The 22,074-nt window shown below is 37.0% G+C and overlaps 1 protein-coding gene across 2 annotated transcripts in view; it reads left to right on the forward strand.

The window, feature by feature from the left end:
* LOC148953306 (A-type potassium channel modulatory protein KCNIP1-like) overlaps positions 1–22,074 on the forward strand; it is a 253,811-nt gene that overhangs the window by 20,299 nt on the left and 211,438 nt on the right. For both annotated transcript variants that reach the window (XM_089087614.1, XM_089087615.1), the window contains exon 2: positions 5,682–5,780. In XM_089087614.1, coding sequence (XP_088943740.1) covers positions 5,682–5,780 — 99 coding nt within the window. The remainder of the gene's footprint in view (positions 1–5,681; positions 5,781–22,074) is intronic.

The following is a 22,074-nucleotide window of genomic DNA, read 5'->3' on the forward strand; positions in this document are numbered from 1 at the left end:
ACGGAAAGAAAAAAAAGATATACATTTACTAATTCTGACTGCACTTGTACATCTGAAGTCCCTGGCAAAGCATGAAGAGGAGTGTCCTCCCGATCTTGACCAGATGAAACTGATGCATTATGAGAATCTATCCATTCTCTCTTGAATTTTCTGCCAGGTTGTATAGAGGTTTTTTTTGCAGAGCTGACACTGGCTTGAGAGGCTCCTGGCTGGTCCATTGAACTTGTATTGGACCTAGCATATCTGATGACTGATGGTCTTGCAGCTTGCATCGATGTGATATCACCCCATCTTGGTCTCTTTTTGGAGGGAGGGTAATTGCATGAATCCACCTCAACATCCTTAAAAAAGAAGAAAAAATTTAGTAACGAAATAATATGCCCTCTTTTACAGATAAATTGCCCTCTAAAGTTTATTCTGGTGTTTGTAGCACTCTATGTCTCTTAGCACTTTAGAAATATTTAAAAAGAAAAGCTTTTAAAGTAAAATTTTGTAAAATTTTTAGTTTGGAGGGAAGGGGGGCTAAGTCCCCCTGAAATTTGAATTTACTAGTAATACGAGTATGCAAAGCTTTTAAAACTTATATAATTAAATTACGAAATACTTAAAATCACTGAAAAAGGAAGAAAAAAACTCCTGGACATAGCCTAAACTAAAAATTATTGAGTATATAAAGGGTTCGTCCTCTAGCCTATATCTCACCCTATACGTTTAAGTTTTTTTTTTTTTTTTTTTTTTTTTTTTTTTTAGCATTTTCAAAAGAGACAGAATATTAACGGAGGGCATTGGGCCTTCAATTCCATAGTATCGAACACGAAAAGTTGACAATTATATATTTTTTTATATTTGCAAAGTTTTTTTTAAAAACTTATATACCTAAATTACGAATATCACAGTAATAAACCCCCAAAATTTGAAAAAAATGACAAAATTTAATTAGCTAGCTCAATTCTTACTTATTCAGAATATTAACGGAGGGCATTGGACCTTCAATTCCATAGTATCAAACACAAAAAGTTGACAATTATATATTTTTTTTTTATGCAAAGCTTTTAAAACTTATATAGGCCTACCTAAATTACGAAATACTTAAAATCACAGAAAAAAGGAAGAAAAAGTCTCCTGGACATAGCCTAAACTAAAAATTATTGAGTATATAAATGGTTCGTCCTCTAGCCTATATCTCACCCTATACGCTTAAGTTTTTTTTTTTTTTTTTTTTTTTTTTTTTTAGCATTTTCAAAAGATATATCTATTCTACCCCTCTTTTTTGAATATTTACTAAAATTGAAATACATGGACTGTTTAATATTTAAAAGAATGAAGCTTTTTAAAAGAGCTAACAACATGGTGAAAAAAAAGCGTAAGTAAGGAAATTCTTCCTTAACTTAATGGCGAGACGAAAAAAAAATAGATTTCTTTTTATTATAATAATTAGAAAATTTTACTCACCAGAAGTCGCTTAGAATAGTCCATATCTATTTAAATAATTGCAAAAATATTGATACTGGTAGAATGAATGAACTATTCAAACTGTAGAAAATTCTAATCTGAAACTTGAATATATACAAAAAAAAATAATTGATATATATTGGCAGCTAAACAAGACGCACCGGTTTTCTGACCCCGGATTTACCCTAAAAAAACATGTATATCATGAAGTAGAAATCTAGTCCACGTAAATTATGTCAGAAAAAACTTGTCCTTCATAACATATAATGCAAATCCCAAGTAGCATAAGATGGAACATAGTATAATGCCATGTGAGGGAGCTCTCAATCTCTTTGAAAAGGTGTAGAGCTTCTATAGAATAACGTAGAAATTGCTATACCTCCGAGCAAATCCAGAAGGCGCATACTACTATAGAAGAAGTTCAAGTGTTAGTGTTGTATTATTAACAGTAGTAACAGTAGTAGCAGCAACATTAATTGTGGTAGAAACATGTACATCTGGCCTTTTGATCAGTTGAACATCCCTTTTATGATGCCTCGAAAGTTTTACCTTGGCACGGTAAGTCGTTCCAAAAAAATGGCTGATCTGCGTTTTTGACCCCCCCCCCCCCTATTACGCCCTTTTCATCTTGATACTCTAAGCCTTGCAAGATCTTGCAATTGGAGTAGTAGTCGGAGTAGTTTAGTAGCAGTAGTAGTATTAATCAAAGTAGCAATGGTAGTAGTGTTAGTAGTGACATACATATATTACCTTTTTGTGAATTGATCTTCCCCCGTAAGTATTCTCTGAAAGTTCCAACTTAATACCCAAATCCATTCTTGAGATACGCCCTTTTGAATATCTGCATGCACATATTGTGTTTTGATTTAGTTTGAATTCCCCCTCAATATTCCGTCAAATATTTACCTTCACACAATTAGCCTTAATTGTACTAGTATCATAGTAGTAGTGGTAGTAGTAGGAACGGTAGTTACAATAAGAATTGTTATTAGTAGTAGTAACAGTAGTAGCAGCAGTATTAATAGCAGTAGTAGCAGGTACATTTTGCCTTTCGGTCAACTGAATAACCACTCATGATACCCATGAAGTTTCCTCTTGATACGGTATGCTGTTTCAAAAATATTGCTGATACGGCCGTATCAGCAATCTGTATGCACATAATATGCTTTGATTTAACTCAACTTTTTCCTTGAGGTTTCCTCAGATTTTTATTTCAATATTCCCAGCCTTAGATGTACCCACTACAGAAGCAGTAGTTTTAGTCATATTAATGGTAGTAGTAGTAGCGAACAAATTTTGCACCATGATTTTGAAAGTTCAAAATCAATATACTCTGTCATTCCTGAGCTACGCCCTTTTGTTAACCCATATACACATAACATGCTTTGATTTAGTTCATCACTCCCCTCAACATTCCTTGAAAGACCTACTTCAATGCCATTCAAATTTTGGGAAAGTAGTAAGCAAACATGTATAAATTTTCTCAATAACATATACTACATGTTAACAATAATCAGATTGCCTAAATAACAGCCCTTGCCATGAGGCCTTGATGGGAGGAGAGGGGGATTGACATCCCCAAAAGCATAATTACTGAACTTTTCAACAATGCTGAAAAAATAGTGGTCTCAAAATTTTGTTTGGATGATTGTTTTTGCGAAATGATGGGCGTGGAGGGGGGGGGGGGGCTGGATGCTCTCAAATCATTTTCACTCTTAAAAAGGGGAATATAACTCGCCAATTTCAAATCAAGTGAGCCCCACCTGAAGTTTTTACGACAGCCCGTTCCATAAGAACCTTATATGCCCCCAGGGCATAACTTACAGCCCTTTCACCAGGACTTGGGAGGTTGTCAACCCTGTAGGCGTTGTTATATGTTCTTTGGAATATTTTGTTTTAAAATGGATATCTCACAATTTCAATCAGACGTGTTTTATGAAAAGAGGGGTAGTGAGGGGGGGGGGGCTTATTCACCTCCATCGCTTTTAACTCTTAAAATGGAACTAGAGCTTCCAATTTTCAAGCAAATGGGGCTTTTCTAATGCTTATACAACCTTCCCTTATAAGAACCTTAATTACCCCCAAGGCATAGCTTACAACGGCAGCACTGGTATTACAGGCTTAATCCGCCAATATTTCTTTGGAATGTATAAAGAATAAGAATTAAATTTTTGCCCCCTCTCCAAATCCACCTATCAATACTTGTCTGGTGGGGCATTGAAAACTGGAAAAGGTGGGCATAAAAATACACTTTCTGGGCACCTGCCCAGGAAGATCCACTGATCTGTCTCCATAATAGCTAATGTGCAACTATATATTACGATACTGTTTATTTTGTATTGTCTGTATGCATCATTAGGAGCGAATGCTCCACTACGTTGCCACATGACCTCTAACAGTGGGAAACTTAATATAGACCTTTTTGATAGTACTAAACTGATTCGCTACCTCAGTATTTTCACGCACTAGCTTCTTGGTCTCCTTGTGATGGCAGACAAAATTGAAGAAAGATAATACTTTCCTGTGACCTAATCTCTTTCAGTATTTAAAAAGGGCGCTAGAACTTTCAATTCCTGTTCTAGTGAGCCTTCTCCCGAGATACAATACCACTGGTACGGTACGAACCCCTCTGAAAAAATAAAAAAATAAAATAGACTTGTCCTTCACTATTATCCTCGAAAAAAAAAAACCGACAAAAGTTCGCATTTTTGTAAATTGGGGCTTGACACCCCTGTAACTGGGTTTGCTAATATGCAAAATTTGATTGTTTAACTTTCATCCAGATCCTTTGCGTTTGTAAGAGTGCTTTCCCCTTTTATGAAAGCCAGGATAGTGAATTTTTCATCACTGAAATCATTACAGAAAGCCAATCCCTTTTGTATGTATATTTTTTTTTTATAAAAATACGAATTTTTAGAGTTTGGGTTACTATTAGCACCAATCTCTTGTTACTTACTGTTCGTTACCCTGAACTATTTGATATTTGGGAAACAAAATTCTTATATTCTAACTACCAGCTGATTATATTTGATGCCTTCATGAAAGTTCAGATCAAAATTTATTGTTAACATTGATTTTTTATGTTACTAATTTACTTTGAGCTGGAAAAGGTTTTCTTATGTTTTCGGGTGCAAACTATTGTATTGCATCTCAAAAGGGCAAGAAACAGAAGATGGTTGAGCTGTTTTTTTTACTGAACAATAGCAATAAAACTCTAAAATTTCATTTGGATAAACTGTCTCCTAATTTTCAATGGCCAGTGCCTCAATAGTATATTTTTAGAAGAAGAGAAAAGAAAGGAATTTCTTTATGGCCAGTGCCTCAATATTATATTTTTACTCAATAGTATAATTTCAATAGTTAATTGTCTCAATAATAACTCAATAGTTAATTGTGCCTCAATAGTATAATTTCAATGGCCAGTGCCTCAATAGTATATTTTTAGAAGAAGAGAAAAGAAAGGAATTTCTTTATGGCCAGTGCCTCAATAGTATATTTTTACTCAATAGTATAATTTCAATAGTTAATTGTCTCAATAATAACTCAATAGTTAATTGTGCCTCAATAGTATAATTTCAATGGCCATTGCCTCAATAGTATATTTTTAGAAGAAGAGAAAAGAAAGGAATTTCTTTATGGCCAGTGCCTCAGTAGTATATTTTTACTCAATAGTATAATTTCAATAGTTAATTGTCTCAATAATAACTCAATAGTTAATTGTGCCTCAATAGTATAATTTCAATGGCCAGTGCCTCAATAGTATATTTTTAGAAGAAGAGAAAAGAAAGGAATTTCCTTATGGCCAGTGCCTCAATAGTATATTTTTACTCAATAGTATAATTTCAATAGTTAATTGTCTCAATAGTAACTCAATAGTTAATTGTGCCTCAATAGTATAATTTCAATGGCCAGTGCCTCAATAGTATATTTTTACTCAATAGTATAATTTCAATAGTTAATTGTCTCAATAATAACTCAATAGTTAATTGTGCCTCAATAGTATAGTTTCAATGGCCAGTGCCACAATAGTATATTTTTAGAAGAAGAGAAAAGAAAGGAATTTCATTTTTAGAAGAAGAGAAAAGAAAAGAAAGAAGAGAAAAGAAAAAAAGAGAAAAGAAGTTCCAACAATACTATTGTTGGAACTTAATGAAGGTTTAATTTAGCAGAGATAAGTGATTTATGGGAGAGCTGTGGCTTAACTTTTTATTGAAAAAAATTAATTTCAGGGCTGACAACCAGATGTAGTTCTTTAACACCTCCATCTCAAAGTGTCATCCGAGAAGAAAAATTTACGTGTCATTCCTTTTGTCATGGTTTACACTCAGGTAAAAATGTGTCTTTTTCTAAGGGATAGATGTGACTCATTAGACTGATTTAGACGGTGTTGGTGGTTTAAGACTAAATATTTGTGAGCTTCTAAATTTTTAGGGAGTCTCAAGACATGAAAGCGGTAGCTTGGCATAGTTCCAGCACTTCCAAATGTCTTATGGGTAGATTGATACAGTTACCGAAGTCCTTACTCTGGTCTTAAAAGCAGTTTTAACATCTGTAGCTTTTTTTGCCAGACTTTATACTGAATAATAATCATTGGAGTTGTTTCAGATTTAACTTTGCAGATAAAAATTTATAATGCTCTTTTTATGAGCCAAAAGTGATTGAAGGGCAACCAGCCCCCCTCCCGCTCCCCCTTTTTCCCCAAAGAAATGGGATCAAAATTTTGAGACAGCCGTTTTGTTCAGCATAGTTGAAAGGTACAGTGAATATGAATTTGGGGACGACAACCTACCACCCCCACAATATTCGAAGCAAGGGCTGTAGGTAATTGAGGCAGGGTAATTAAGGTACAAATTCTTAGGAATATTTATTGGAAAGTTAAACTAAATCAAAACCAAACATATGCACACAGGTTGTCAAAGGGCGAATCAGCAATACCTTTCAGAGTTTTAAGCTCAAACCTACAGGGCTTGTTAGGGGGGGACAAGGCCTTACCCAGGATATTTTTTCGGAGGGGGTTTTACTCAGAATTTTTTTTGGGGGGGCTGGGGGGGGGGGTTTAAACAAAAAACCTCAAAAACGCAAACAAAATTTGTGTATGTCCATTTTTGTTACGTTTTTACGAGTCAGACAAACATTTCGGGGGAGGAGTTCAAACCCCCTAATCACCCCTCCTCTGGATACGGCCTCGAGGGGGATGTTGAATTAGGCAAAAGGCAATATCTGCACTCTCTTACTACTGTTTCTATTGCTACAACTACTGCTGCTACTTCTGCTACTGCTGCTACCATTACTACTTCTATAACTACTGCTGCTACTGCTACTACTACTACAACTACTACTACTACTACTACTACTACTACTATACTACTACTACTACTACTACTACTGCTACTACTACTACCACTACTACTACCACTACTTCTACTACGGCTACTGCAACTACTGCTACTACTACTGCTACTGCTACTAATGTTAATGGTATTCAGGTGAAAATTTCAGAGAACGTTGGTAGAGGATGTTGAACTAAACCGAAACATATTATATGCAAGCAGGTTGCCAAAAGGACGTATAAGCGACGGTACCGGAACAACTTAGGGTATTAAGTTGAAACTTTCGGGGTATGCTGAGGGGAATCATAGGCAGCGCGCTAGCACTGCCTAAGGAAAGAACAATGTGGGCACAATATATTTTTTTTTCTCCACTTCATATCGAAGGAGTTGTCGTAGAAGCTTCGAAAAGGGCTCATTTGATGGAAATTGGTCTCATTTGTCACTCCAATTGATGGAAATTGGAGTGACAAGTGCCCTTTTTAATAGTCTTAAGTGAATGGAGGAAAACTAGCCTCCCTCCACGCCCTTCATTCCTCCAAACACATCCAATCAAAATTTTGTGATAGCCATTTTGTTCAGCGTAGTTGATTTCCAGACATAAAACATGTTTTTGAGGAGGACACTCCCCCACAACCCTCGGGGCAAGGGTTTTAAGCTATGCCCTGAGGGCACATAAAAACGATTTTGACACAATGTACTATCTATTATTTTTTCCTTTAGAGCAGGGCACTCAATATGGAAGGGGTCGTCTTAGAAACTTCAAAAGGGGCTCATTTGATTTGAAATTGAGAGTTCGAGTGCCCTTTTTAATAGTCGAAAGTAATTGGAGGGCAACTAGCGCCCCCAACGCCCATCATTCCCCCAAACATATCCAATAAAAATTTTTAGATAGCCATTTTGTTCAGCGTAGTTGATTTCCAGATAAAAATATATTTTTTAAGAGGACACTCCCCCACAACCCTCAGGGCAAAGGTTTTAAGTTATGCCCTGGGGGCATATAAGGTTTTTATAGAAGGCGTTGTCGTAGAAACTTCAAAATAAGCTCATTCAACTGGAAATTCAAAGGGCTAGTGCCCTTTTTAATAGTCGAAAGTGATTGGAGGGCAATTAGCCCCCCCCCCCTAAGCCCATCATTCCCCCAAAAACCTTCCAATAAAAATTTTGAGATAGCCATTTTGTTCAGCGTAGTTGATTTCCAGATAGAAAATATATTTTTGAGGAGGACATTCCCCCACAAACCTCAGGGCAAGAATTTTAAGTTATGCCCCGGGGGTATATAAGGTTTTTACTGAAATCTTTGTCGTAGAAACTTGGAAGAGGGTTCATTTGATTTGAAATTCAAAGGGTTAGTACCCTTTTTAATAGTCGAAAGTAATTTGAGGGCAACTAACTACGCTCTCACACCCATCTTCTCCCCAAACACATCCAATCAAAATTTTTAGATAGCCATTTTATTTAACGTAGTTGAAAGTTTTGGAAATTAGGTCTTTAAGGATGACAACCCGTCCCCCCCACATCCCAAAGGGCAAAGGTTGTAAGTTATGCTCTGGGGGCATGTAAAGTTTTTATTGAAAGCGTTGTCGTAGAAACTTCAAAATGGCTGATTCAATTGAAAATTGAATGGGCTAGTGCCTTTTTTCATAGTTGAAAGTGACTCACGCCCACCATTTTCCCAAACACATTGAATGAAAATTCTGAGATATCCATTTTGTTCAACGTAGTTGAAAGTTCTGGAAATTAGGTCTTTTAGGATGATAACCCCTTCAGAGCCCTCATTGCAATGGTTGTAAGTTATGCCCTGGGGCATACAAAGTTTTTATTGAAAGCGTTGTAGTAAAAACTTCAAAAGGGCTCATTCAATTGGAAATTGATAGGGCTAGTGCCTTTTTTAATAGTTGAAAGTGATTGGATAGCGACTAACGCCTCTCTCACGCCCACCATTTTCCAAAACACATCCAATCAAAATTGTGAGATATCCATTTTGTTCAACGTAGTTGAACGTTCTGGAAATTAGGTCTTTTAGGATGAGAACCCCCTCAGAGCCCTCAGTGCGAGGTTTGTAAGTTATGCCCTTGGGGCATATATGGTTTATATAGAAATTTTTTGTACAAATCATAGGCAGCGCAAAAGCGCTGCCTAAGTAAAGAACGGGGACACTCGAGAACGAGACACGAAACGGGGACTAAGTAAAGAGAAGGACACTCCCCCACAACCTTCAGGGCAAGGGTTTTAAGTTATGCCCTGGGGGCATATAAGAACGATGTTGGCACCATGTATTATTTATTAATTTTTTCCTTTAGAGCAGGGCACTTCGTATCGAAGAAGTTGTCGTAGAAACTTCAAAAAGCGGTCATTCAATTGGAAATAGGAGTGGCTTGTGCCCTTTTCAATAAACGAAAGGGATTGGGAGGTAACTAAAACCCCTTCCACGCCCACTATTTCCCGAAACACATACAATCCAAATTTTAAGATAGCCATTTTGTTCAGCGTAGTTGATTTCCAGATAGAAATTATGTTCTTGGGGACAGTCCCCCACAGCCCTTAGGGCAAGGGTTGTAAGTTATGTCGTGGGGGCATATAAGGTTTTTTCTAGAAGGTTTTGTCGCAGAAACTTTAAAAAAGTCTCATTCGATCGAAAATTCAAAGGGATATTGCTATTTTAGAAAGTAAAAAGTTATTAGAGGGAACCTAACCAGCCTCTCATGCCCACCTTTTCTTCACATGCAAATAATCATAACTTTGATATAGCAATTTTATTCAACGTATTTTTAAGTTCTGGAAATTAGGTCTTTGACGATGAAAAACCCCCCCACAGCGCTCAGGGCAAGGGTTGTAAATTATGTCCATGGGGCATATAAGATTTTTATATAACGCGTTGTTGTACAAACTTCAAAAAGGGCTCATTCGATTGGAAATTGAAATGGCTAGTGCCCTTTTTAATAATCGAAAGTGATTGGAAAGCCACTAACACCCCTTCCACGCCCACCATTTCCCCAAGCACATCCAATACAGATTTTGAGATAGCCATTTTGTTCCGCGCAGTTCAAACTTCAGGAAATTATACCTTTGAGCAGGACACTCCCCCCACAGTCTTCAGGGCAAGTGTTATAAGTTATGCCCTGGGGGCATATAAGATTTTTATTGAATCTTTGTCGTAGAAACTTGAAAAAGGGCTCATTCGATTGGAAATTGAAAGGTCTAGTGCTCTTTTTAATTTTCGAAAGTTTTTTGAAGGCAACTAACCCCCCTCTCACGCCCATCTATTCTCAAAACACATCCAATCAATATTTTAGATAGCCATTTTATTCAACGTAGTTGAAAGTTTTGGAAATTAGCTCTTTAAGGATGACAACCCCTCCCCCTGCCTCAACAGCCCTCAGGGCAAGGGTTGTAAGTTATACCCTGGGGGCGTATAAGGTTTTTTTGAAAGCGTAGAAACTTCAAAAGGGCTCATTCAATTGGAAATTGAAAGGGCTAGTGCCTTATTTAATAGTTAAAAGTGATTGGAGAGCGACTAACGCCCCTCTCACGCCCACCATTTTCCCAAGCACATCCAATCAAAATTTTGAGATATCCATTTTGTTCAACGTAGTTGAAAGTTCTTGAAATTAGGTTTTTTAGAATAATAAACCCCTCAGATTCCTCAGTGCAAGGGTTGTAAGTTATGCCCTGGGGGCCTGTACAGTTTATATAGAAAGTTGTTATAGAAATTTCAAAAACGGCTCATTTGATTGGAAATTGAAATTGCTCTTGTTAATAGTCGAAAGTGAGTAGAGAGTAATTAACCCCCCTCTTACGCCCATTATTTCCCCAAAAACATTCAATCAAAGTTTAGAGATAGACATTTTGTTCAACGTAGTTGTTAGTTCTGGAAATTATGTATTTAAGGATGACAAACCCCCAAGAGCCCCAAGGGCAGAGGTTGTAAGTTCTGCCCTAGGGGCTTATAAGATTTTCATAGATAGAGATGTCATAAAACTTCAAAAAGGGGCTTATTCAATTTGAAATTGAGAGGGCTAGTGCTCTTTGTAATAGTCGAAAAAGATTGAGGGTAACTATCCCCCCGCTCTCCCCCTCCATTCTTCCAAACACAGCCAAGCAAAATTGTTAGAGAGCTATGTTGTTCAACGTAGTATAAAGCTCTTGAAATTAGGTCTTTTATAATGACACCCCCCCCAGCACTCCGGGCAAGAGGTGGGATTTATGCCCGGGGGGCATATAAGATTTTTATTGAAAGTTTTGTCGTAGAACCTTCAAAAGGGTTCTTTTGATTGGAAATTGGAAGAGCTAGGGCCATTTTTAATTTTTAAAAGTGATCGGAGAGCGACTACCGCCCCTCTCACACCCACCATTTCCCCAAACACATCCAATCAAAATTTTGAGATAGCCATGTTGTTTAACGTAGTTGAAAGTTCTAGAAATTCGGTCTTGGAGGATGACAACCACTCTAACAGACCTTAGTGCAAGGGTTGTAATTTATGCCCTGGGGGCATATAAGGTGTTTATAGAAAGCGTTGTCGTTTCCAAAAGGGCTCATTCGATTGGAAATCGAAAGGCCTAGTGCCCTTTTTAATAGTCGAAAGTGATTTGAAGGCTTGGCATTATTATAGTAAAGATCGAAGTGGGTATAATGTATTATTTTTTGTTGTTGTTTTGTTTAGACTAGGGCACTTCGTATCGAAGAAGTTGTCGTGGGAACTTCAGAAAGCGCTCATTCGATTGAAATTAGAAAGGGCTGATGCCAGTAGAGAGGCCATAATATCTCCCGTACCCACACCATATTAGGGCATAGAGTCATTAGGGAGAATGATTGCGTAATCGGTCAATGACCTCTTTCTCCAGGCTTGTTTTTGGCACGCTCTCAACGAATGTCACGGTCCATGTTGTTGTTGTTTCCGAGGCAAAATGCCAAGGTCAATGTTGTTGTTGTTTCGAACAGAGTCATTAGAGAGAACACGTTGTTAATAGGGTCAATGTTGTTGTCGTTCGAAGCAAAGTTAATGAAACTACCTTCCTGGTCGAGCCAGATGTTATGATCCAGAAGTAATATTTGTTGTTGTTATTCGGACCATATGCTATGAGGGTCCGAGAAACAGTTAATGAAACTTACTTACTGTTTGAGGCAGATATTATGATCCGGACCTAGTATTTGTTGTTATTATTCGAGCCAAATGTTATGAGTTCCCGGAAACAGTTAGATCACGTGTTTCCTTCTCAGCCAATCGGCGAGTCGGTTACATACCCCATCTCAACCAATCAGAGACGTGCTTACAAATTATCAGCGGAGGGCCTATAAGGCAGGGATTTTTGCTGGAGGTTTATTAGTCTGTGAATAGAATTCAATGGAGTGAGAAAAGTTTTTACTTTACTCAGTTGGATATATATTTGTGTTGATGGCGATGAGTGGAATGTTTACACTATTAGAAGTTGATAGTGGAGTTGATGATAATAGTACAAGAGCACCAAACATTGAGGTGGAAATTACGAAAGGATCGCGGCTTTGTCTGGAATGGGATGCAGTATATGCAAGATATGTAATATCCTTGAACAAATTTAAAATGGAGGATCAATTATGTTTTGCCGCTAAAGTTGATATAGCACATGTGACTATACTTCAATGTGCTTTAAGTGCATTGGTGAAACATATTGAAGACAATAAACAGTATCGTTAATTGTACATGCTCTGTATTATTGATGTTGATGTTCTAATTATTCAATGAAATTGTTTGGAAATCTAAAATGGTCTCTTTCTTTTCTGGCTATGGGGCTAACGAATCAGGGTCAGTCTAGAGTCAGCAGTTGGAGTGAAAGGACTGAAAAATGAATAAATTTGAGAAAGAGAGAATCATGTAGTTCTTATGGAAAAACATTTGATTTTGGATGATGATTTTCTAGCCATTTGGAATAATCCCCATTAGACTATTGTATGAAACTTTTAAAATGTGATTCCAATGCTTATACCCAATTTATTGATATATTAATTGGAAAAATGCGGAATCATATTGTGGATATACTTTCGAAAACACTGCCAATGGATTCAATGTAGATGGCTCTGCATTCGAAAGAGGTAACGTCACAGAGTTACTCCTCTCTCCCCCATTTCCCTCTCGTTGAATTTATCGAACGAAGAGGATCAGTTTCGTTTTAGCTGTGAGTGAGTTGACATCGGAAACCGAAAAATGTTCTATATATGTCCATTGTGCATGTACACTCTTGGCAGTTGGAATCAATGTGAGAATTGTACAATTATTGATGACTATAGTGAAAAGTGTAAATTATGTAATCCTTGTAAATTACATAGAGTCTATGCAGTACAAATTAACGGATGTAATTCATGTCTTGAGGAGGTGTGTGACTCTCAACCTAGAGGGCACCTGTGCTCCAATTGTCACAATGATAAATTTGATCAGTGGGAGAATACTTACCCCACGATGATTGGAAAGAATCCCAAACATGATTTCAGTTTATTTCTACGAGATTGGTATCGTTATGGATTTAAATTATTCTGGGAAGAGGAATCTGGTCTACGATTCAACTGTTGGAGTAACAAGACAATTTGGTTTCTACGTCATCGATGTGACGACACTGCCTACTATGACTATAAACCAAGTGATTTTTATTTGGCAGTTACCGAATGTGATTCACCATTTGAATACACTGTATGTGATATTGCTTCAAATAGACAGATTGAAACTCGTGAATTTCATAATATGAATGCAAATAGTATCATTGACTATACAAAAAGATATGACAAGAGTGAAGTTACATTGTACTGTAGAAAATGTGACCCTGACATTGCAGTCAATCAAGATCAATATACAGTGAATCCAAATGATTTACCAGCATTAGTGGTTCACGACAGTTGCCTATACATCGAAGATGAAGAAATCTAAAGTGAAGATTTAAAGAAATTGTTGTATATATATACATTTTATTAATAACCAAATTCACATGCATTTTTTAAGCACTTTACTCTTAGGGCACTGAAATCAATACTATATAGGGCTGAGAGGATATTTTCCACTAGAAAGTCGTTCAGACGGGGATTGTCACTAGAAATGTGGAGAAACTGCTTGTAAGTCTTGTGCAGCTGGGCCGGGTCCAGGTAGTGCATGTTGGAGGGCAAAGGGACTGGTGACGTTAATTTCTTGTACAAGAGCTGTGACTTGTGCAGCCGGGGTAGCTTCTGAGCCCCTTGAAAAAGGTTGTGTATGTGGGTCTTCGGCATTGAAGCTAGTCGCCCACTCTCTCTTTAACTTTCTGGCAGGCTGGACTTGGACCGGTAGTGTGGAGCTGGGGGGCTTTGGACAGCAATCATATTGCATGAGAGGGGGCGCATTATTGGCCCTCGCCTTCTTAGCAGGAGGGGGCACGCATTCTTCGCTATTTGCATCAGACATAGGCCCCATCAAAGCAGTGTCCGCAAATTCTTCATAATTTGCCTTAAAGAAGAGAAGAAAAATCAAATCAAAATAATTTGCCCCTTTTTAAAGAAAGAAAGTTATTAAACATTATTTTGTTTAGTTTATCACTAAGAAAGTACAAAACCCATATTTACTCCCCCTAAATTTAAGAAAATTAACCCACCCCTCTCATAGAGTTAATCATGCGTTTTATTCATGACAAAGCGAAGCAATAATCTTTTCTATTTCAATTAAAAGTGCTAGCCCCCAACAAAAATCCTGGATTCACACCCGGGAATATAAAAGAAACTTTATTTAAAGCTTGAAAAAATTATAAATTTACACATTAGTTTTCTTGTCAATGGTCGTATATGTCTACATAAAGAATCCCCCTTACTTTTACATACAATGAAGCTGTTAGAAGCGATGTATTGCCCCCTTTCACATAATATCCTAAATATATTGTTAAACTTAATTTGAAAATAATCTGTTTCTCTTCTCCAAATAGCGCATTGCGTCTGCGCCAAATTATTACAATTGCCTCAAAGTGTTTTAATTTTGACGGAAGAACCCTTGCCTGCCGCGTTTGTAAACCGGAAAAAGGGTGACTGCTAATTTTAGGCCTCGCGCTATGTCAAAACAGAACGGCATTTTCATTAAAAATTGACAAAAGGTAAGTGATCGCTTTTAGCTGGAAATATAGAATGAAGGAATTTATTGAAATGCTATTTCTTTTTGCTAGAATATGATTGTAAAACAATGGTGGAGGGATTTAGCTGGAAATATAGAGGGAAGGAATTTATTGAAATGCTATTTCTTTTGCGAGAATTTGGGATTGTAAAACAATGGTTAGGTTAGGTTAGCATAACATATCGACTGCAAGACACCAAGGATGATGAAATTCTCGGTAGCCTTTATGAATATGAACTGCCGAAAGTTAGACACTAGCTAAATATATCACATTGAAAATATCATAATTAGTATTATACGCAACGGCCTGAGAAACTTGCCTGGTCGCTGGCTAGGATACAACACAGATAGTGTGTCTTTGATCAGTACTGAATACACTGACAATGACAAATGATTTAGATGTGAATTTCATGTCCAATGTCTTTGATCCTCTCTACACTGATCTGAATAGAACAAGTGATTTTTGGACAAAACTCTCCCCCACCATCAAATTCGACGACGGAGAGTATGAAGTGGCTCTTGTCGATTGTATTCTCAAAAATACCTATGACATCCTGAGAAAGGATCGTAAATATGAAATAAAAATTAGACCCTATGATTGGCCGCCTCCACCAGGTGATCAAGAACAAATTCAAAAAATCAATTGGATGAATTATCCATATATTGAATTACCCTACGAGGAACTCACCTGTATGAATGATTTATGTCGTACTATCAATAAAAGAATTTCAACTCGTAAAAAAGGAGCTTTTCATTTCAAATATTCAAAGAAGGAGGGCAAGATCTACATTAGTTCACCTATTGCCAGTGAAAAGGTTATTCTCAATGATAACCTAAAGGACGTTCTTGGCTTTAAGATCAATATAATCAATGGTAAAAGTGCGGAAAACACTAATTTCATTTTTGCTGACTATCCACCTGCCTTCTCAACAGACACTTGTATATTTCTCTACGCTTCATTTATGGAAACATCTCGGGTTTGTAATGCAAATGTTCCCCTCCTACGATTTCTTGAACGAAAAACCAATCAAAAGCATAATCATCAGTACAATATAAAGCATCATCAATCTATTCCCGTAAACACTTCCTATTTGTAACTCTGTCAGTTAACACTAAGAACCGAATTGGGTGATCCAATAGCAATTTCAAAAGGGTTGGCTGTGATTACATGCCATTTTCGATCTATCGTTCAACAGCAAGATGTCTCATAAAAAAGTGGTATTCACTTGTCCTGATATTGACTGCTATGTTAATACTCTTGGTCCAAGACAACAGGGCCATGGAAAGTAGTATTACAAGGGTCACTCGTCAATGTATTGCTACGGTCTTGTCAGCTTGTTTGCTAAGCTGTTTCGCTCTTAGCTATCACAGACCAGAAAATATATTGTAATGGCCGCAACAGATTTTCCATCCTTTACACTATACGATTGGGGCTCTGGCAAGGATTTAAAAAAAAGTGTTCCGGAAAATTTTCTGTCCAGTGCGTGAAACCTTGGTGAGAGATTAAAACAGAACGGTAAAGGTTTAAAAAGGCCAAGATAAGATGCATCCCTCATCAGACTCTACTCAGGACGGAAACGTAAGACATCCCTTTTGTCAAAGAAAAGAAGGAAAAAGCCGACACGTGCTGTAACCAGAAGTCCCAGGAAGAAAATTGTCAGATCGAAACTAGATTTCTTCTCCTAAAATGTCCTACCTACCGCATAAGGATTCTCAACCTTCAATCACCGCCTCATTGAATCTATTCAATGCAGAAAATGTTGATGTGAGTGTCAAGCATAGATACTATGAACTATTTTATCCTCAACAACTCCTCTCCGATAATATCCACTTTCAAATTTAGTCTAATGAAGACTACTTTATGGACTTGTCTTCAACATTTATAGATTTGAAAAGGAAAGTCCTGAAATCCGATAATACAATGTCAATTCGGGGCGATGGAATATCACATGAAAATTGTATATTACATAATTTATTTCGTCAAATTAGTGTCTACATCAATGGCACGCTGGTGAGCACAAGCACCAATCTCTCAAATTATACAAGCTATATGCAATTCATGCTGATGACACCCAAGTCATACAAGGAATCGAGAGGCGCCTCCAATGGATATGAACATATTACTAATACTGATAGTAAAGATGCACTTACAAATGCTAAAACTAGTGAATTACATCTTGTTGGAAAAATATGTCATGAAATATTTAATATACCCAATGGCTGCCGCCCAATGTTAAAGTGGATATAAAATTGACGCTTGCACCCTTCAATTTCATTTTGAGAAAAGAGCTTGCTGCTACTCCCGATGTAAGTCTCTCCCTCACCTCAGCAATACTTCATTTACGCAAACAGCAGGTCATGAGTTCTGTTGCTTTGGCTGTTGAAAAACTGAGAGCCAATGGCAACAATATTAAACTACTTGTTCCTCATACAATCACCAATCAACGTCATATTGCAATGGGCTCACTCACCTTCACCGATTCATCCTTTATCAATGGCGAAATCCCTTCGAAATTGGCTTTGGCCTTTGTAAAAAGCGCCAGTGCAATAGGATCATGGACTGAATGCCCACATAAATTCGAGATGTTTGGACTTTCATCTCTTGTGTGCAAAGTAAACGGCATCCCACTCTACAATCTATCCTTTGATAAATCCTATAGAACATTGTACGAGTTGACCATGCAAACCCTAGATCATGATTCGCAACTATTTGAAAATGGTATAATCGAAGATATGTTTGCTAAAACACATGGTATCATTGTACTGGATTTGTTGGGTATACAGGATATGTGTATAGTACGTACGGGGAGTGTGCGTTTAGAGTGTACATTTACCGACCCAATGTCTGAGAGTATTGCACTAATCTAACTAAACCAATATGAAACCTATTGGGAAATCACTCCCGAAGTCAGTGTTCTACTAGACTTGGCGCCATGAACACCAGTCAAATAATCAGTGTATTTAATATGGATCCCAATATGTCTCATTACAAATACTATAGCCTACCCTCGGACTATCTAGGAAAAATTCAAAGTGTTAACAATACCTTGATTATCATTAATAGCAGTCCGTCGATTATGCTGACGGGTCATTGGCTGTGCATCTATCAAACAATGAAGACGATTGAATTTTTTGATCCTCTTGGGCTACCCTATACATTCTACACACCTCACATCAGCAACTATCTTGAGAGCAGTGGGAAAATTATTATTCAAAATCGGCAGAGGGTGCAGGATCTAACGACTAACAGCTGTGGCTTCCATGCACTACTATATTTTGTGTTCTGATGTCGTGGTTATACTTACAAGCACTTTCTCCATATTTATGGTGACAATCTCCGTCTGAATGTATTTTTAGTGAAAAATCTCCTCTCAGACATAGAGAGGAGTGATTTCTGTCCACAAAGAGTAAAGTGCTTAAAAAATGCATGTGAGTTTGTTTGTTAATAAAATGTATATATATACAACAATGTCTTTCTGTGTACACTTTAGATTTCTTCATTTTCACTGTATAGGCAAGTATCGTGAATCACTAATGCTGGTAAATCATTTGGATTCACTGTATATTGATCTTGATCAACTGCAAAGTCAAGGTCACATTTTCTACAGTACAATGTAACTTCACTCTTGTTATATCTTTTTGTATAGTCAATGATACTATTTGCATTCATATTATGAAATTCAAGAGTTTCAATCTGTCTATTTGAAGCAATATCACATACAGTGTTTTCAAGTGGTGAATCACATTCGGTCACTGCCAAATAAAAATCACTTGGTTTATAGTCATAATAGGCAGTGTCGTCACAACGATGACGTAGAAACCAGATTGTCTTGTTACCCCAACAGTTGAATCGTAGACCAGATTCCTCTTCCCAGAATAATTTAAATCCGCGACGATACCAATCTCGTAGAAATAAACTGAAATCACGTTTGGGATTCTTTCCAATCATAGCGGGGTAAGTATTCTCCCACTGATCACATTTATCATAGTGACAATTGGAGCACAGGTGCCCTCTAGGATGAGAGTCACACACCTCCTCAAGACATGAATTACATCCTTTAATTTGTACTGCATAGCCTCTATGTAATTTACAAGGATTACATAATTTACACTTTTCACTATAGTAATCAATAATTGTACAAGTCTCACATTGAGTCCAACTGCCAAGAGTGTACATGCACAATGGACATATATAGAACATTTTGGTCTCCGATGTCAACTCACTCACAGCTAAAACGAAACTGATCCTCTCCGTTAAATAAATTCAACGAGAGGGAAATGGGGGAGAGAGGAGTAACTCTGTGACGTTACCTCTTTCGAAGGCAGAGCCATCTACATTGAATCCATTGGCAGTGTTTTCAAAAGTATATCCACAATATGATTCTGCTTTGTTCCAATTAATATATCAATAAATTGACTATAAGCATTTGAATCACATTTTAAAAGTTTCATACAATAGTCCAATGGGGATTATTCCAAATGGCGAGAAAAACATCATCCAAAATCAAATGTTTTTCCATAAGAACTACATGATTCTCTCTTTCTCAAATTTATTCATTTTTCAGTCCTTTCACTCCAACTGCTGACTCTAGACTGAGCCTGATTCGTTAGCTCTCACCAGAAAAGAAATGTACCATTTTAGATTTCCAAACAATTTTATTGAATAATTACAAAAACAACATCAACAATAAAGAGCATGTACAATCAGTGATATGGTTTATTATCCTCAATTTGTTTCACCAATGCACTTAAAGCACATTGAAGTCTATTCACATGTGCTATATCAACTTTAGCGGCAAAACATAATTGATCCTCCATTTTAAATTTGTTCAAGGATATTACATATCTTGCATATACTGCATCCCATTCCAGACAAAGCCGCGATCCTTTCGTGATTTCCACCGCAATGTTTGATGCTCTTGTACTATTATCATCAACTCCACTATCAACTTCTAATAGTGTAAACATTCCACTCATCGCCATCAACACAAATATATATCCAAATGAGTAAAGTCAAAACTGTTCTCACTCCTTTGAATTCTATTCACAGACTAATAGAACTACCGCAAAACTCCCGTCCTTATATTCCCTCCGCTGCTAATATGTAAGCACGTCTCTGATTGGTTGAGAAGGGGGATGTAACCGACTCGCTGATTGGCTGAGAAGGAAACACGTGATCTAACTGTTTCCGGGAACTCGTAACATCTGGCTCGAATAACAATAACAAATACTATTTAAAAAAGAAGAAGAAGAAGAAGATACTTTCAGCACTGATTTTACAACACCTGTGGCTGCTAGTCAAAAGCGAAGACGAATTGATTCGCCCGCCAGTGTGCAAAAGGGGAGTGGACATTACACTACGTGTCTACGCTCAAAATGGATGAAGTTTTGAAAGGTGTCTATGAAAATATTGGCGAGGTGGGAAGTTTAAGTTCTCCCAAAACGCTTTCCAAAGCTGTCTCCGACACCACCACATTGAAAAATGCAAAAGAGTATCTAGAAAATGAGGCGAGTTACACACTACATCGTAATCACAGGCTTCGCAGTAAGTACTATCGACAAACTAAAGCCTTTTTCCCTCTACATATAATTCAAACGGATCTTTTAACTCTAGACACACTTCAACAGCGTCACAATGTGCCCTACACATATATTCTAGTGGCAATCAGTATCTTTAGTCGCTATGCCTATGCCATTCCACTGCGGTCAAAGAGAGGTGTTGAAGTTGCTCGGGCCATTGAAAGTATTCTAGAACAGGATTCATATAGAAAAATTCAATCGGATCGTGGCAGTGAATTTGTTAATCCCCATGTACAAAAGGTTCTTTTGAAATATAATACAACACTTTATCAGAGTCACAGTCCTATAAACGCTGCTTTGGCTGAACTATTAATAAGAACGATTGGACTATTAATTTCAAGATGTTGAACTTTGAAAAATAAATCGGATTGTATTCGTTATTTAGATAAAATCATGTTGATTTATAATCAACAACCCCATTGATCTCTGTCCAACTCAACACCAACGGATGTTCACTACAGTGAAAATACATTTGATGCTTTTCTAAGGCAATACTCCAATGGTGAAAAGGAGAAAAAAAAGAAGAAATTCAATGTTGGTGATACTGTTCGAATTAATAGAACCAACAATATTTTTGAAAGGGGGAATTATTTATGGATCATCTAAATTTTTAATGTTTCCAAAATCCTGGACACAATACCCGTGACTTATCAACTGCGAGATACCAAGTATGATGAGAGTCTCGGTTGTTTTTATGAATATGAACCGCCAAAAGTTAGAAACCCTAGTGAAATTTATCAAACTGAAAAGATAATAAAGAGTCGTACACGCCCTGGCAAGAAACAGTTGCTTGTTCGCTGGCTAGGATACAACTCAGATTTTGATTCTTGGGTCAGTGCTGAAGATATTAACAATGCCCAATGATTTCTATGTGACTTTCATGTCCAATGTTTCTGATCCTCTCTACAATGATCTGAATAGAACAAGTGATTTTTGGACGAAACTCTCCCCCACCATCAAATTCGACGAGGGAAAGTATGAAGTGGCTCTTGTCGACTGTATTCTCAAAAATAACTAAGACATCCTGAGAAAAGATATTAAATATGAAATAAAAATTAGACACTATGATTGTACGACAACACAAGGTTATCAAGAACAAATTCAAAAATTAAATTGTTTGGATTATCCATATATTGAAATACCCTAATAGGAACTCACCTGTATTAAGGATTTATTTCGTTCTATTAATACAAGAATTTCCGCTCGTAAAAAGGGAGCTTTTCATGTCAACTATTCGAATGAGGAGGGCAAGATCTACATTAGTTCACCTATTGCCAGTGAAAAGTTTATTCTCAATGATAATCTAAAGGATGTTCTTGGCTTTAAGCTCAATATAATCAACGGTAAAAGTGCGGGAAACACTAATTTCATTTTTGCTGACTACCCGCCTGCCTTCTCCACAGACACTTGTATATTTCTCTATGCTTCATTTGTGGAAACATCTCGGGTTGTTAATTCAAATGTTCCCCTCCTACGAGTTCTTGAACGAAAAACCAATCAAGAACATATTCATCACTACAATATAAAGAATCTGCAGTATATTCCCATAAACACTTCCTATTTGGAACTCTGTCAGTTAAAACTAAGAACCAAATTGGGTGATCCAATAACAATTTCAA

Source organism: Artemia sp. Qi Xiang Cuo, chromosome 4 (assembly GCF_049724085.1).
Source record: "Artemia sp. Qi Xiang Cuo chromosome 4, ASM4972408v1, whole genome shotgun sequence".
Taxonomy (NCBI): domain Eukaryota; kingdom Metazoa; phylum Arthropoda; class Branchiopoda; order Anostraca; family Artemiidae; genus Artemia; species Artemia sp. Qi Xiang Cuo.